The sequence below is a fragment of the Balearica regulorum genome, chromosome 15 (assembly GCF_011004875.1).
Source record: "Balearica regulorum gibbericeps isolate bBalReg1 chromosome 15, bBalReg1.pri, whole genome shotgun sequence".
In the NCBI taxonomy this organism is placed as follows: domain Eukaryota; kingdom Metazoa; phylum Chordata; class Aves; order Gruiformes; family Gruidae; genus Balearica; species Balearica regulorum.
The window spans coordinates 3,179,999-3,195,467 of NC_046198.1; the positions used below are offsets into that span (position 1 = coordinate 3,179,999).

At 45.9% G+C, this 15,469-nt stretch overlaps 1 protein-coding gene across 10 annotated transcripts in view; it reads left to right on the top strand.

The window, feature by feature from the left end:
• The window catches only part of NPRL3 (NPR3 like, GATOR1 complex subunit), a 44,583-nt gene extending 29,583 nt beyond the window's left edge, over positions 1-15,000 (top strand). For 6 of the 10 annotated variants that reach the window (XM_075767782.1, XM_075767790.1, XM_075767789.1 and 3 more), the window contains 3 exons: positions 8,161-8,350; positions 9,493-9,685; positions 14,331-15,000. In XM_075767782.1, coding sequence (XP_075623897.1) covers positions 8,161-8,350; positions 9,493-9,685; positions 14,331-14,496 — 549 coding nt within the window. In that variant the 3' untranslated portion in view covers positions 14,497-15,000. Of the gene's footprint in view, positions 1-8,130; positions 8,351-9,492; positions 9,686-14,330 lie in introns of all 10 variants that reach the window. The other 4 variants (XM_075767788.1, XM_075767787.1, XM_075767781.1 and 1 more) reach the window with 1 other exon arrangement.
• Positions 15,001-15,469: the final 469 nt, after the last annotated feature.

Genomic DNA, 15,469 nt, shown 5'->3' on the forward strand with positions numbered 1-15,469 from the left:
CTGTTCAAGGTGAAGCTGTGCAGATGCTCTGTGCTAGCAAAGCACAATCCTAAAAGAAAAACCAGAATGTTTCTTTGTCTTGAGTGATACAGTGGGGAAAACTGAAACTCCATTTGGTCTGTTGAAAACTGTCATAAATTAGTAGGGCTGAGTGCAAGTTTGTGGATTCCTCACAAGGACACTTAATTTTATTACATTCCATCTGCTTTAAGTTCACAATCTGGTTATAAAAGCAAACTGTCTATTCACTTAGCTCTTGATATGAAACTGGAATTGTTTAAAGGCTGTTACAGGAAGCAGACTCAGCATGTAGTCAACGGGAGTCCATGTGTTACAGCATTAGCATTTTAGTATTCCAATTTGGGATAATAATACATGGATTTTGGATTTGTGTGCTGTTGTTTTGCTTACACATAGATCATGGCTTGTGCCATTTCTGGGAACTGGTGAAATGCAACAAAGAGATCAATAATGTGAGGTCTCCTGGCTGACGTTTATATTCCCAGATGAAGAAGCTTGGACCTCGGAACACAGCTCGCTGCGGCAAAGGGAGCCCAGGCAGAGTTCTTTAGCTGATTTCTTGTAGCGTTACTTGCTAGCCTTCACACTTTGATGACTTGCTGGCTACATGAATTTAGCCACTGTTCAGATATCTGGAAGATTAACATCAATTGCGCACACAGGCAAAACTGTGAGAGAAGCGTTTGTCATAATTACAGGTTGGCAGAGATTATGATCAGAGATAAAGATAATTAATGATGTAGCATATAATCCCAGTAGTTTGTACTGGTCAGCTGCCACCTTAGAGGCAGGGGAAGAGCCGTGACTATTGCTTTGTCAGTACTTCATAGTTACAGACAAATCTGTGTCCTGAAAATTGAAGCTGAATTAATAGCATTAGTTTTATTCTAGCAGCAGTAGCTTCAGGAGGCATTCTTCTTTTCAGTACTCCTTTTAAAATGAATTAATTGCCTTAATACTACAATACTTCCAGTTGTTCTCAGACATCCTACTTTTGTTTAAAATACACAAATAAAGTCTGCTACTTACTGCTGCAGTTATGCCATGAAACATCAGTGTGCGATGAAGGTTTGCCAGAGCTGTTGGAGTGATAAAATGGCTCCTTTAGAGTGCGCGTCTTCTCTGATGCTCAACTGTCCATGATAGGGTCCTAAAAGCCAACAGCACGTCTTGTTATCACCAGCCTTTGAGCACGTGTGGAAGGATGAAGGATGATGCTGTGAAGAGCTAGGGAAGTGCCTTCTACAGCGTGAAAAGAGGGGGCGAGAACTGTGGCTGCAGAAGACTCGGGGCCACATTGGCAAGGCACGTGGGTGAAGATGAAGCAGACTGCCCTGGGCTGCTGTGAGACATGGTTAGCTGCTTTTTGGTAAAGCTAAGCGTGATGATTCTTGGGAGAGTTTAGACTAGAGAGTGTTTTTAGATGTTTTCATATCAGTATGTTAATGTAGGAAAAGTATTTTCTTCTACTTTGATTTACCTGTGTAGAAGTCTTATTACTGTTTTGTTAGGAACTAGCCTTTTACAGAGTTGAATCCAATCCCTGTCCTGAGGTGGTCAGGCTCCAGTTGTAATTAGAAGAGATCTAGTTGATAGAGCAATTAATCTGATGAAACGTAGGTGGGTTTTTGTTCTGCTGTCCAGTGATAAAAGATGCTGTACTCTGAACTGTAAATATTGTTAAATTGTATTTGCTTTGCCTTTGAAAAAAAAACTAACAAAGTTGGGACCTTTCACTGTAGTTTTATCCTTTGTGTACATAGGAGCGGATGTTTGTGTTTGTTTTGTTGTTTTTTTAACTTTGAAGATTTTCACTAGTAGTCTGTTATCTTGTGCATTTCATCATGCTGACTGTAGTGTCTCTGTATTTCTGAAGGTCATCTGTGCTAGATCAGTCCTGTGGGACGGGCTGTATTGTCGGCAGAAGTTGTTAGTCTCATGGCATCCATCCCATTTGATTCTTGTCTTAAGCATGGGATTGGCTCCCTCCTTTTGGCATGTGCTTCTGGATGGGCAGAGAATACGGAGGGCATTAATAAAGTCCAAGATATAAAATAAGAAAGCAGTTAAAGAGCCCTTCCTCCTGTTTTTATACAAAGTCATACTGCTTGATTTGAAAGGGGACAGTTATTTTTGTTTGCTTACTGCTATATGGGTGGAGTTGCTCCATTCCTTTGAGTAGATGAAAAAATGCGACACTGGCATTTTTATACTTGGGGTGGTGTGTTATTTTTTGGCTGGTAGGAGGTACAAACAACCTGCAATACCCTTAGCAAGAGCAAGGACAAGACTGCTTTGAAAGATGGAGTGCGTGTGTAAGTTCTGCTTTTGGTGTCTGTCTGTCCAGTCAGTAGGGGATGTCCAGGGAGTGCTCCCGACCCACCCTGTGCCTCAGGCAGGAATCCTTCCTGAGCTCATCTTCTTGAGCTTGTTTCTTGCCTGTGATGATGAGCAGTATATTACAGTTGAACTCTCTGGTTGCTGTATATCTACAGTGGCCTTGTGCTTGTAATTTGTTAGTATTTGTGTAGTGATCTCTATGGTAGCTTCCCTTTTTCTGGGTTTAACCTGCCTTGCTTGGATAGCAAAGTTGGAGCAGTGTGAGGATGCGCCTATGCCTACAGCTCAGCTGATCCAATGATATTTCTGTGCTGCTGAGAGGAGGAGGCCCTGTTTTTCCTTTCCACTCTCAGGTGTGTGCACACATTGCCTTTCTCCTTTCCCTCTTCCCTTTACGCTAGAGCACTGGCTCCTATCCAGCTCGACTCTATTCACTTAACTTGTTTCAGCCGTACTAGTTTTCTGCCAGGTTAGCAGGTGGAATTTGCTCAGGGGGAGATCCAGCAAGCTCCAGGGCTGCTGCAGAACGAGGGAGGCAGTTCTGCAGCTGGGAATGCGTGAGGAAAGCAGAAGCTACTTCCCCTTTTCACGGTGGTGAGTTGTCTGTCAGCTCCACCGAGCTGTGTAGTGTCACCCGGACTCACAAGAATCCAGTGCAGCCTGAGACTGTCCTGAACAGCAACCAGTTTAGCTCATGCTGCTGGTGCTGGATCTCACCAGGGTGTGGCCACGGGGTGAGAACATCCTGTGAGCTGATACTGTAGGGAAACTCATCTTCCCTTTTAGTGTTTTTACTGGAAAAAAAGCAGTTTGTATCTCCTCTACCCCAAAGAAGCTGTCCTTCCTTCTGCTGCCTGTGACTTGGTTCCCGTCCCTGCGCTTTCCTCTTGTGTGTGTGGCACAGCACTGATGGGACCACAGAGCACATCAGAGTGGAGTTCTGGTGGTGTTCAGGTGGTGCGCAGCCCTTAGTAACCTCCTATGAAAGCACAGAAACACCTGGTGACCTAAAACCTTTAGGTCAGCACACGTTCATTGGCAGAGTATGTGTACTGGGCACCGCAGCTGGTGCATGAATGCTTTAACCTGCTTTTCAGTGCAAGGCTTTCCTCGTACAATATCAAAGTTTCTTCACCTAGCTACTCTGTGCTAAGTTTCTTTGCAAGCCAAGAGACAGGGATGATGCTTGTGGCGTCCCCTCCTCTGTGCATTATGGCCTCAGCTAGTTCATCTACTTCAGAAGAAGGTCTAACATCTCTCTCTCCTGCCGTGAGGAACAAACATGTACTAGCAGGGGGGAATCTTTCCACCTGTAAGGTAGGAGTGTACCTGGGTGAATTAGACATCCCATGTCCTCCCTGCATCCCATTCACTACAATACAGCTCTTTATCATAATGCACATTGTTATTATTATTGTAGTTATCTAATTCTCCCTTGATGGGGCTAGGATAACGGTGGAAAAAACTGGATGGGAAAGTATGACAGCTGCCGCTGAACAAAATACGTTTCGTTTTTTCACTTTTGTTTTATTAAGTCCGGCCATCCTGTTGGGAGTAAGGCACCGGTAGACGAAGCCTCTGCCTTATGCATCCGGAAAACGTGCCGTGCTTTGTGTAACAGCAAGGTGGAAAATGAGCGAGGATGTCAGGGGATGGGAGTGGGAGGAGAGCTGCACGCAAATACTGAATAGGCAGTTGTGTCTTCTGAGAGACATGCTGCAAATGGGACTGTTCTGCTGGGCATCTGGAAGGCATTAAGTGTCACAGGAGCTTTTGTTGGCAGAGGTATGGAAGCAGTATTAAGGTGCATTTGTATTTGGTTGGACTAGGTATAAAATCAGGGGTTTTCAATGTGGCAGCTTAAAAAACCCATGGCTTTCTAGGCCTAAATGGAGGGAATGGTTAAACACTCTGAGCAAAGTGAGAATTCAAAGCTCTTACATAGTGATTAAAATGGCAATATGAGCCAATAAATCTTTTGTTGTATAATAATAGGGGTCTTCAGATCCTATTTTCTGTAAAATAGGGAGTAGTTTTCATAGCTGATCTGTTTTTCATAAAACAGTGTGGTTTTGAACAATAAAGAAAGGTAATATGTTTCAGCAAACATCCATTTCGACGGTGCTGTCCTACTGAGCCAAGGCAGCGCTTAGTTCTCAAGTCAGTCCTTGAAGAGTGCGTGCGTCAAATAACTAGATAATCCCGACTGGAGAAAGGGGGCTCGTGTACTTCGGTAGGTAAAACAAGCTGTGTTTTAACTGAGAGCGTATCCTCATGTCGTGAGAAACAAGTGAGGATTGAGTGCTTCTGGGTTGCTGTTTTCCCCTCCCTTTCCTGAACCTGTTGCTAGTCCCCAGTTACCTTGGCATATTCCTCGGCTTTTTAGGCCTGGGAAAGAAACAGCCTTCAGGAATCCTTGCAGGAAATGTGTTTTATTTAACGTGTTACTTGGGAGAGAGAAGAGAATGATGAATGCTGGATCTTGTCCCTCCAAGACTTGGGCCTGAGCTTTCCTCTGTCCCAAACTGCCCAGATGGGCTGACGTATAGTGCCCATGTTTTCAGAAGCTAATACATCTTCTCTGCTTTTGTCAATAAGCACAAAGCAGTGTATTGTTACCAACGCCTTCATGCCGCCTTGCATGACAGCACGCTCTAACTTCGCCTGGGGCCTGCTGTGCTGTGAGATGGGGAGAAAAAGGGGATGGCCATGGGCTGATCTGTGCCAGCGGGAGCGGTGCAGATGCGGCAGACAGGACCCCCTCAGAGCAGACTGGAAAAAGGCAGCATGGGGAGATGGGAAGGATTAAAGGAATATGGATGAAATTTAGAGTTGATTGTTAAATTAAGTAATGAAAAATGTTTCCTTTTATATTTCCATCACGCTCCTGGTGGTTCAGCCAAAAAAGGCTGGCTATGGCTTCCTACAGTGCCAGATGCCGACTGAGCGAGTGGAGGCAGTCCTGGGACTGCAGCATACCCTTGCCTGGGAAGGTTCTCTCAGCCCTTTTTGGCTTCAGCAAGGAGCCCAGCTAATCAAGTAGAGTGAGACCAAGCACCAAGATAAGGCTGTATCTCTGAGGGAGGGAGAGCATTTCCGACAGCCAGAGCAGCACAGATGGTGCAGGGAAGCCCTCTCCCCTGCAGACCTGTCTGTAAGCTCCATCAAGAGGAGCAGATGGAGAGTGGATGTAAATTCAGTGTTCGTGTCAGAGACAAGCAGCAGAACACATTAGCAAAGCTTCTGCTAGACCTTATTTGTGAAAATACTTGCTGCTCTTGGTGAGAAATAGGTTTAAACCTGGAAAAGGTATTTATGTGTGGGCAGGACCAAGTGGAAATGGTGGTGTGAGGCATGTTCGAAGTGACGGCACAAAGTGCACCACTTTGGGCATGGTGCAGGACACTGCATCGCTTGGGCTTTTCTCTATGACTAGATTTGAAGAGGTACTGAATTCCCACTGAAGTCTAGCTTATTATTAGGTCACTGTCAATGATCATCGTTCTCTTATCTAGGGATGATTATTCAGGCTCACTTTGATAGGGAAGAACAGTTTTCTCTAGTTTTAAAGTTAGTTACAGCCCATCTCCAGCTCTCCCACTTATGGCACAAAGGCATTTGGCAGTCATATGACATCACACTTGTAAAGCCGTAACACCACTTTCACCTGGCTGCTGGTTCCATTCAGCCATAGCTGCTGGCTCAGGGGTAGCTTTCTAGATATTTACATGAGAGCGTAGAGGTGAAGGTGCATATGCAGAATTAGAGAGTGTTGGATAAGACCTTCCACGCACGTGGAGCTGTAACGAAATAGCAACTGGCTATTTCTGTAATTCATGAAACCACCAAAGTGGAGGCTGGTCTAGGTCAGATCCTACGCAGCAGATTCTGCAGGGCTGGCAGAGCCTGTCTTACTGTCTCCTTGAATTGCCTTGGATTTTTCCAGGGTTATTTTGTGCTGTGAAATGTGCAGGCCTCTTTCATTTGACGGGCAACTAGCTAATCGGACATGGCTGCGTGCCAGCAGGTTGGAATTTTAAGTAAAATATATGAGACATCTTTCCATCCAGGCCTGCATCTGGAAGGAGGGTTTTTTAGCAATGTAATCCGTGGAGTAAGCCTCCTCGCTCTTCCAGGCTGATTTGATGTTAGCAAAACATTGTGCATTTGGTATCTTTTGCCAGCCTTCCTCTTCTGTAGATTTTCTATTAAACATGTAAAATGAATTACGGCTTTTCCGAAAAAGATACGTTTGAAGGCAATCCCAGATAATATGTTTTAAGATTAAAATACATTCAGCCCCTAAAAGCGGTAATTCCTGAAAAGACAGGGTGTGGGTCTGACTGCAAACAGAAGGTGTTTCTTTTGTGATTTGATAGCAGAGGAGGAACTGAGAATTATGATTTATGGAAAAAGGAAAAATTATGTGGGCTGATGAATTTCGGTTTGGGGCTTTTGTTGAGATTTGGCCCGTTATCCTGATGATTAATACAGCAGAGCTAGCTTCCCTCTCAGAGTCTGAGCTCATTCTGCATGTGTTTCTCTCACCAAAACAGTGTTGGTTGCTATGAAATCCCCAAACAGCTTTTCTCAGTGAATCGGTGTTTTCAGAGCTGTTAGCTATGGGAAGGGTTGCCTGCAGTGATATGAAAAGGCTTTTTGTGTGGAAATTCAGGCATGATGATGCATTTTGAACACTCCTCTAAAGCAGGTCATGCCAAGAACCTACAAATGCTTGTCCCTCGCTCTGTCCCCTGCTTTTGGCGTCGCTCTGGGGATATTGTGCAGGTCTTCAGCTGCTGTAACACAAAGGTGTTTTGCCCATTTAATACGAGCGTTGCCTCTCTGCGCTTTTGAAACTCTTGCCTGTCTGCACCCTAAAAACCAAGGTGCCTTTATAAGCTTGGCCTGTCCTATTATTGCAAGTGGGGGATATTAACCCTTTGCACTGAGAGGGGACTCCTTGGCAGCAGGAGGCTGCTGTCTCTTGCCAAGGTTTCTGCTGCTGTTGGTGCTGTTTCTGCATCGCTGGCTCCTGGCAGGGCTCTGATCTCTGGAGTCTCTCCCATGGCTTTGCAGCAGTTTCCTATCTGACAGCAAACAGCTCCTATGTCTTGGTTGCTTCAGCTCTGCCCCGTCACCCTGCCCTCTCCCTGGCTCTCTAGGGGAACCTGAACTTTAATCTGACTACTCTGGGATTAACCCTTCCGTGAGAAGTGATTTTAGTGGGTCTCATTTAGAAACCAGCATACTGATCTCAGGACTCATGCTGTTGGGCTGTGGGCACCAGGGCCTGCATCTGGTTGACTCATTTTCCATGTCTGGTCTCTCAGAAGGAAAGCTATCCCTATTTTTTTTTTTTTTTTATGGACCTACTAAACTTACTTTGTTAAGAGAGGCCGGCACAGCTCCAGGTGGGGTTGTGTGGGTACATTTGTATGGCTAAAGCGTTATGTGGCGAAGGCATTCAGCTGCTCTGCTGGAACACAGCAGGTGCTGGGCTATAGCGAGGGGGCAGGGATGGTTCGTTTGAGGACACTGGTTGCGCTGGTCAGTGTTGCATAAAGACATGTTGATCGTTACAGGCTTGATTACAGCCTAAGCATCCACAAAGGCTTTGGGTGTGATGAACATGTGTGCCCAGTCACCTTTTTAATGATGGGAAAAGAGATAAAACTGTTGTGTGGGGTGGGAAGCATTTCTCCTTGACTCCTTAGTCACAAAGCCTAACCTTTGCACATTGTTTTCCTCCTGTATTTTCTTTCACAGGTGTCTAATACCTCATTTCTCACTCTGCAGACTCAGCTCATCCAAATGGTGATATGGATGCTCCAACACCGGCTTCTTATTCAGCTTCACACTTACGTCTGTCTGATGGTGCCACCAAATGAGGAGGATTTCCGAGCCCAAGACGAAGACATGCCCTTCACTGCCAGAGTTGGAGGCCGAAGTTTAAGCACCCCCAATGCTCTCAGCTTTGGTTCTCCAAGTATGAGCAGACTTTTCTCTGCTGTTCGGACTCCAACCCATTTCTAGAGCCTCCCTTAGCGATGCCGAGGGTAATCAGTCAGGCGCTGGTAACAAGAAAACTCATCTTTGCTGGAGTGCTTGCTAATTAGGTCCAGCCCTTAAATTTAGAGCTGGGCATTGATGAAAGTCTTAAGGGCTATTAGACCTTAAATTACTGTTTTTAAAAACAAGTAGTACTTTGTAATTTGCCAAGTTTTCATTTAGTCATTTTTATCAGAGGTACTTCTGTTTTTTCAAAATAACTTTGTACTTCCTTGCCTCCTTCAAGAGTAACTGCTATGTTCCTCTGGCTGCACTGCTGTTACTACCTGAACTTTGGTTTTCAGGAGAGGCAGAAAACTGTGAGACTTTGTTTCAAGCAGCATTGGTTTCTCTGGGCTGTAGAGCCCACTAAGGAGATGTGGAGCAAGCTGTCGTTCTCACAAATGGTTGATTTCTGTTTATGTCTCCTGATTTCCTTAATCTGCTCAGTGCCATTCTTCAGGGTGATTCCAGGAAAGCATTTTTTCAAGAGTGTAAATCAGATGCAACAACACTGAAATGCCCAGCTTTCCTGCCTGTGCTGTTATGAGGAGCGTTCTCAGAACACCACTGAGGCTGGCTATTGGGAGAGATTCTCTGTACAACTTTCAGCTTTACAGAAGTCATGAATTAGGGCAGAAATCTTGGAACGTGAGTCAGATAAGTCTGCGATCTGCTTATTCTGGCTTGCTCACAAGAGGATATTGCTTCTTGGCCTTTCTTTCTGCTTGCTCCCACCTTCTGTGCTGTTAGGCTTTTCATGTTACCACTTCACGGTATTCCAGCAGAGTTGGCTGGGAATTTTCTTTTCAGATCGTTTTTATGGACTGTTTATGGTCTCCAGAAGTACAATTTTCCACATAAATTGATGACTTTGAAATGTTTGACCTTCCCATTGAGAAAATCGCTGTGTTGTCATATGACTAATTGCAGATACACGTAGCATTTCGAGAGCCACTTTCCTCTACAAATCTGAAGGGATGATGTGGAAAGTCTACATACAAACAGCCTGAATTGATAATCTTTGCATCGTTATGCCAAGGAATATAAAAATTCTGTGTCTCTCTCTTCCCCTGATAGCTAGCAGTGATGACATGACTCTGACAAGCCCTAGCATGGATAATTCCAGTGCCGAGTTGATACCTGGTGGGGACTCACCCCTAAATAAAAGGATGACAGAGAATCTCCTAGCAAGCTTGTTGGAACATGAGCGGGAAGCTATCCTTAATGTCCCTGCTGCCCAAAATCCAGAAGATCTTCGCATGTTTGCAAGGTAGGAAATGGGGAGTGCAGATGTAATCTTTTTTTTCTTTTCCTTGCTGTTTTATTGAAGGATTGGTGTGGACTCAGCAAATCCTGGGATTTTGGAGGGTAAATTAATTTGGGTTTGTTCCCCTTATACCTATTTCATCTGCGCACATCAGTTTTTGACAGAAACTAATATATGTGTCACAAGAACAGCTGTTAACCTGGATCTGTGAAGGAGCATCAGGGTGTATGGTTGGACAACGGGGACTTCACTGTTTGCCTGCTAGTTTTCCTGCATCCGCACATGGTAGATGTACAACTGCATCGCCTGAAAAAAAAACCTTCTAAGCATGCAAAGCAAAGACCCAGTCATGCTGATGCTGTCATTTTGTGTCCATTGATATTTCTGAGCCAGCTAGCCTTTATTTTAAGGTTTGTAAACTCCATGCAAATACGAGACAGAGAAAAAAAGCATCAGACACAAAGCCAGCCTGAATACTTTTACAGACCAGCCTAGAAAGGTTTCAAGGTCTGTTTTGCAGAGATGAGCTGCTCATTTGGGTAGGTTAGTTAGGCTAAAGTCATTAGGAGGTGCGATTAGTAGCACCCAGTTTTGTTGTTACAAATTTCAACGCAACAAAAATACACAAGATGCGGTTCTACACATGGTACAAAGCAGAACAGCTTCCTGACCAGCCATCCGGGAGAAAGGTGTGGGGGGAAAATACTTTTTCTTCTGAAGCATTTCAAAACACAGTGGCATCACTGGAATGCAACTTTCACTGGGTTTCATACTTCTGGAGCAGAAAACCACCTGAGGCAAGTATTGCAGCTTTTCCTGTACGCTTCCCAGATGCTGTTGGTAATCCCCTGAAAACCTCGTTCTTGCCCTGGGATGGATACAGTCAAGTTTGAGAACTTTGAAATGTTTTTTCCTTATTACTGTATAAGGTGTTACAGAACCAGTGAGAAAAGAAAGTGAAAACAAAATCATAATTGGTGGTATCTTAAGACAGAATTTGTGGGGGACGCTTTAGACCAGTTTAGTGGCAGTGCAGATTCTTGGTTATCCTGGGGAGTGGAAAGGATTTCATGATTGCTCCCCTAGCACTTCCCTCATATGGGTAAAACAGCCATTTGAAAGCTCTGGAATTGCAGATGCAAAAAAATTAACTTTGATTTCTTCATCACATCAGCTGCCACAACCAGGTAGCTGTCTAAACAATGCTTATTTTGCAGTTTGTCCGTGCACCAGGTTCTTTTGCAGATCCCCGGGATGCCTTTGCTAAGTCTGAACTTCCAGTCTACTGTAGATTGACCTGACAACTGGATAGCTTACTCTTAAGTCAACACTGAGGAGGAGAGAAGATAGGATAAACAAATGGGTCCTGTGGGTCGGAGGCTGGAGTGTACAAATAGAAATGTTTATGCAAGACGCTCTTGGTTACCGGTGGCTTTATGAGACACCATAACTTGGAGGTTGTGGGTGTATTTTCTCTCTTTTTGTGCCGTAAACCATCAGAGATGAGTGTCTGGGTAAACCTATTGCTCTTAATGAAAGTATAAACAATTGCGGAGAAGCCTCTGCAGTGAAGGAGCTGATCTCCCTCATTACCCTGATACAGGTTACTGTGTCAGCTCTTCTTTTTGCTTCGTTTTGAGGAATAGCAGCCTAACGAGGGCTGTGCTAAGGCAAACAGCTCTGCTGTATCAGCTGCCTGATACCAACTCCTGCTATAAATGCATAGTTAGTGCACTAAATATACTGCAACTGCCCTTCCAAGCGTAGTTGTGTGTGCACACAAAGGGATGGGCTATTTTCAGCACAGCAATAAAGTTCAGCCCAATACATTTTCTTGTGTCTATGCCTCTGAACGCCTGTTATTCATTAAACAGATGGCAGAAGGAGCTTGTGCCTGCCCATTGCTATGCACAGCTGGTATTTGCAAGGCAGAAACCTTAAGAGGAAATAAGGAAGCTTGGCCCAGCGTTAGCTGCATTAACCCTCATAACATTAAATGGGAGTTGAAATCCAAGTTCTTTCCCGAGGTGCTGCTGGAGGACGATGGCATGTCCTTCCAGGAGTGAACTTAGGGAGGAGACAAGTTCTTTCTGAGCTAGATATTCAGTAATGTACACAAAGTGTTCCTCACTGCACATTAAGCAGAGCTTTTAAAGACAGTTTGAGGCTTCGCTGATGGCTTTTCTCCCAAGCCATGGGTGTGGAGTCACTTTCAGGATTTTTTTTCTTGCTCTTAGATGGGGAGATGGAGGTCCTTTCCTCCACTGAGGAATACTCATTGCTGGCACTAAGCTGTGGAAGGGATATATCCTTGGCCAGAAATAAGCTAATTTTATTTGACTGACCAGTCTGAGATTTTATTTTTTTGTGTTAGCGTTTAAGAACCCTACACTGCTATTAGAGGGGCAGCTCTTACACCTTGAAGAGGGGGAGAATAGTGATGAGCAATAGAAAGCAATAGTCTTCCTCTGGAAGTGCACGTCTGTCAACAGAGTACTTGTGCAGCTTCAGACGGACCCAAATGCAGTGTTACTCCCCCAGGAAGTGAACTTACGTCCCGTCTGGGTCCTATAAATGTTCACCGCTCAAAAAGGTGAAGGTAGTACCTGTCTTCACTGGAGCTGTGAGCCCCAGGTTACAGCTTTGGAAGTTCTATTTGGGGCTTTTGGGAAAACTTCTTCCCCAGGAGAGTGGTGCAGCGCAGGACAGATTACCCAGGCATGGGTGGGGGGGATCTCCATCCTCGGAGGGGTTCAGAGCTTGGCTAGAAAAAGCTACAGTGTTGGCAGCGTTCCTGCTGGAGCAGGATGCTGGACAGGACTTTGGAGGTGTCTTCCAGCCGGCATTTTTGTGATATGCTTTAACATCCTCTCTAGCTTTTATTGGAGTGGAAAGTATTTCATCTTGACCGGTTACAAAGCCAGACTCTTTTTGAATATAGGATGGATTTATTTATTGGAAAAGTCCTGCTTAGTCTGTGTTGCTGTTCAAGGCTGGGTCGTAATCATCGCACAGAAGACAGCAGTGCCAGGAGATGAGAGCATGGGCAATCACAGTAAGCAGCTTTACAGAAGGGAGGGAATATGTAGCTTTTAAAATCTTCTTCAGAATTATTTTTTCAACAGTAATACAAGTTACAAAATACCAACATTACTGTTAATACCTCAGGGAAGGGTCTGGCTTTGACACATACACACATAAACCTGCACTGTCCCTGCTAATGGCAGCTTCTCACTGACTGCTTGCCATCAGCCCAAGGAAGGAAGCCAATTAGCCTGATTTAAATACCCAGTGGGAGACACTGCAAAAGGCAAATGCACATCCCAGATAGAGGAAAGGTAATCAGGATGGGAGCTTTTGCATCTGCTGTTTGTACTGCAGGTACAGCAACGTAGCAGTTAGTTAGTTATATTCTACTTAATGGTGCCAACTTGAGAGCTGGCGATGAACGGCAAAGGAGAAGGGAGTTCGCAGAGCGTTGGGGACTGCGGCTCTGAGCTCACATACAGCTGTTTGGGGAACGTGAGGAGGGCCATGGCAAGTTGAAGAGCAGAGGAACACAAATGGCAGTGCGCTGGAGGTAAAAACCTATGCTCCACGGCATAGAGGGAGCGTGTTGTTGCACAGTGACTCCTTTCCAGTTGCCCACCAAGGGCAGTGGGTGACAGGAGTGCCTAGCCTGAGCAGCAGCCAGCCAGGCAAACATCAGTCCTTCAGGGAAGGTGCTGTGAGGCCCTATCCTGCTGTCATGTGAAAACAGACAGGAATGCTCTAAGGGGCGTTCGGTATCTTTGGAGGGCTATTCCTGGACCAGGACTGTATGAATTGGAAAACAGATCTTGTCATCTCCATTCATTTTTACTGTCAGATGGCATGAGGCAGCAGGCCAGCATATTCCTAAACTGCAGATGGGTATGGAAACATGAGCAAAAGCTGCTGAAGCAGCGTGTGATGTGTAATGCATGCAGACACACATCTGTCTGCGATTCTGGTATGTGTGTTTGGGCCTTGATGGGTAGGAGTATGTAAGTAAGTAAGTGACACATGCAGTCTGGTTCCTGTGTTTGGGAGGTGGTTAAGACAATTAAGAGACGGAGCAGCAAACTCTAGGTTTGGCTGGAGGGCTGGCTTGGTGTTACAGCTCTGAAGGTTCTCGTGGGAGCAGGTCTGGGGCTGCTGTGAGGGAAAATAATGCTCTTAATTCTAGAAGCAAGTGTAGGTGCCCAGGCCTGTGATGCAGAGTTGTGACAAAAGGCAGTGTAGACCCACTTAAGAGAGGGCAGAAGTAAATCTGCCACGTCCTGACTTCTCAAGGCTTGTTGTCACCTGTGGTTCCTGGCTTTCTGGAGTTACAACTATGTTGAAAATGGACAATCTCAGGAAATGCCCTAGGCTGGGAAACCTTCTGATACAAGGAGGATGGTGTAGCCCTGAGCCAGGGGAGTTCCCTGCCTTTCCAGGGGAATTCTGTGCTAGGCGTGCCTAAGGTAAGGACCAATTTATTTCACTTTTCATGTAAATGAGGGCACAACCCAAACACCTCCTGATTTGCGTCCCATGGAAGAGGAAACCTCAAGGGCGGCAGTATCAGTTCTTCCTGCGTGCACTTGCTTCTGGCCCACGTCTCCCTTGCTCTCCTTCCCTGCAGGCTGCTACACTATTTCCGAGGCCGACACCATTTGGAGGAGATCATGTACAACGAGAACATGCGTCGCTCCCAGCTGCTGATGCTGTTTGACAAATTCCGCAGCGTGCTGGTGGTGACCAGCCACGAGGACCCTGTGATTTCAGTTTTTCAGTCCCTCTTAAAATGACTCTACTGACAAAGGAAGGGAAACTGCCACGTCTGAGAGGTGAATTCAATTCCTTCTTGCTGGCTGATGTACAGCAGGTTCCCTATGTCCGTGCCTTGATGTCCTGTCTGCTCCCTGTGGTGACAGCCGAGGCCGGTCTGTGCCAGGGCTCTAGGGCCTGCTGCGGGACAGCGTGCGCTTGCTCAGCCTGGATTCCTACTGAATTCCCTGAGCCCGCTCCCTCCGCAGGGCCACGAAGACTTCTGCTGTTGCGTTGCTGACAGTACTTCACCTCCGAGTGGATGCTGGTGGATCAGAACGGCTTTCTCTGCTCTCCATCACCACGACTGCTGGGTCATTCAGCTGTGAGCACCGTTTATGAGCAAGGGCAGGGTGGCATTGGCCTGGCTTTTAGGGAGATGTCCCTGGGTGCTGAGGAACTCTGATCCTCGTTACCTTGCGGCAGTGAGGACATAGGTAGGAAGGCAAAGTACCACAAGTAAACAGTTTCTGGAATGCAAATGACTCACTGTGTTACAGCTTGTCATTTCCTCTCCCCCCTATCCTTATCACTGAGTATCTACTGGAGCTGTCACCAAGCAGCCTCTGTGTTTGTGGGTTTTCAGCATTTCAGTTTTTGACTGGGGCAGGAGTGGGGCTTGGTGGTTGAGCAGGACTGACATCAGCTGCCCAAGCTGCAAGTACATGGACACAGTAGTTCTCTAGCGGCTGGTGCTAAGGGCACTCAGATGTGTCCCCAGGGCTTGTTTTGTTCCTCCACTCCCCTCCCTGTGGCTGCAGGGACCTGGATTGGGACCCTGCCCTGGGTTAAAGCTAATCAGCTGAAAAACAAGATACGGGTCCTTACATGGCTGTGTTTCCTCACCTGGTCCAAGACTGCTCCTCCAGCCATGCTAGGGGTAGAACAAGAGGTGACAACCCTGCTTCTGGGCCAGCTCAGCCCTGGCCTGCGTGAGGCCACAGCCCCCCACAG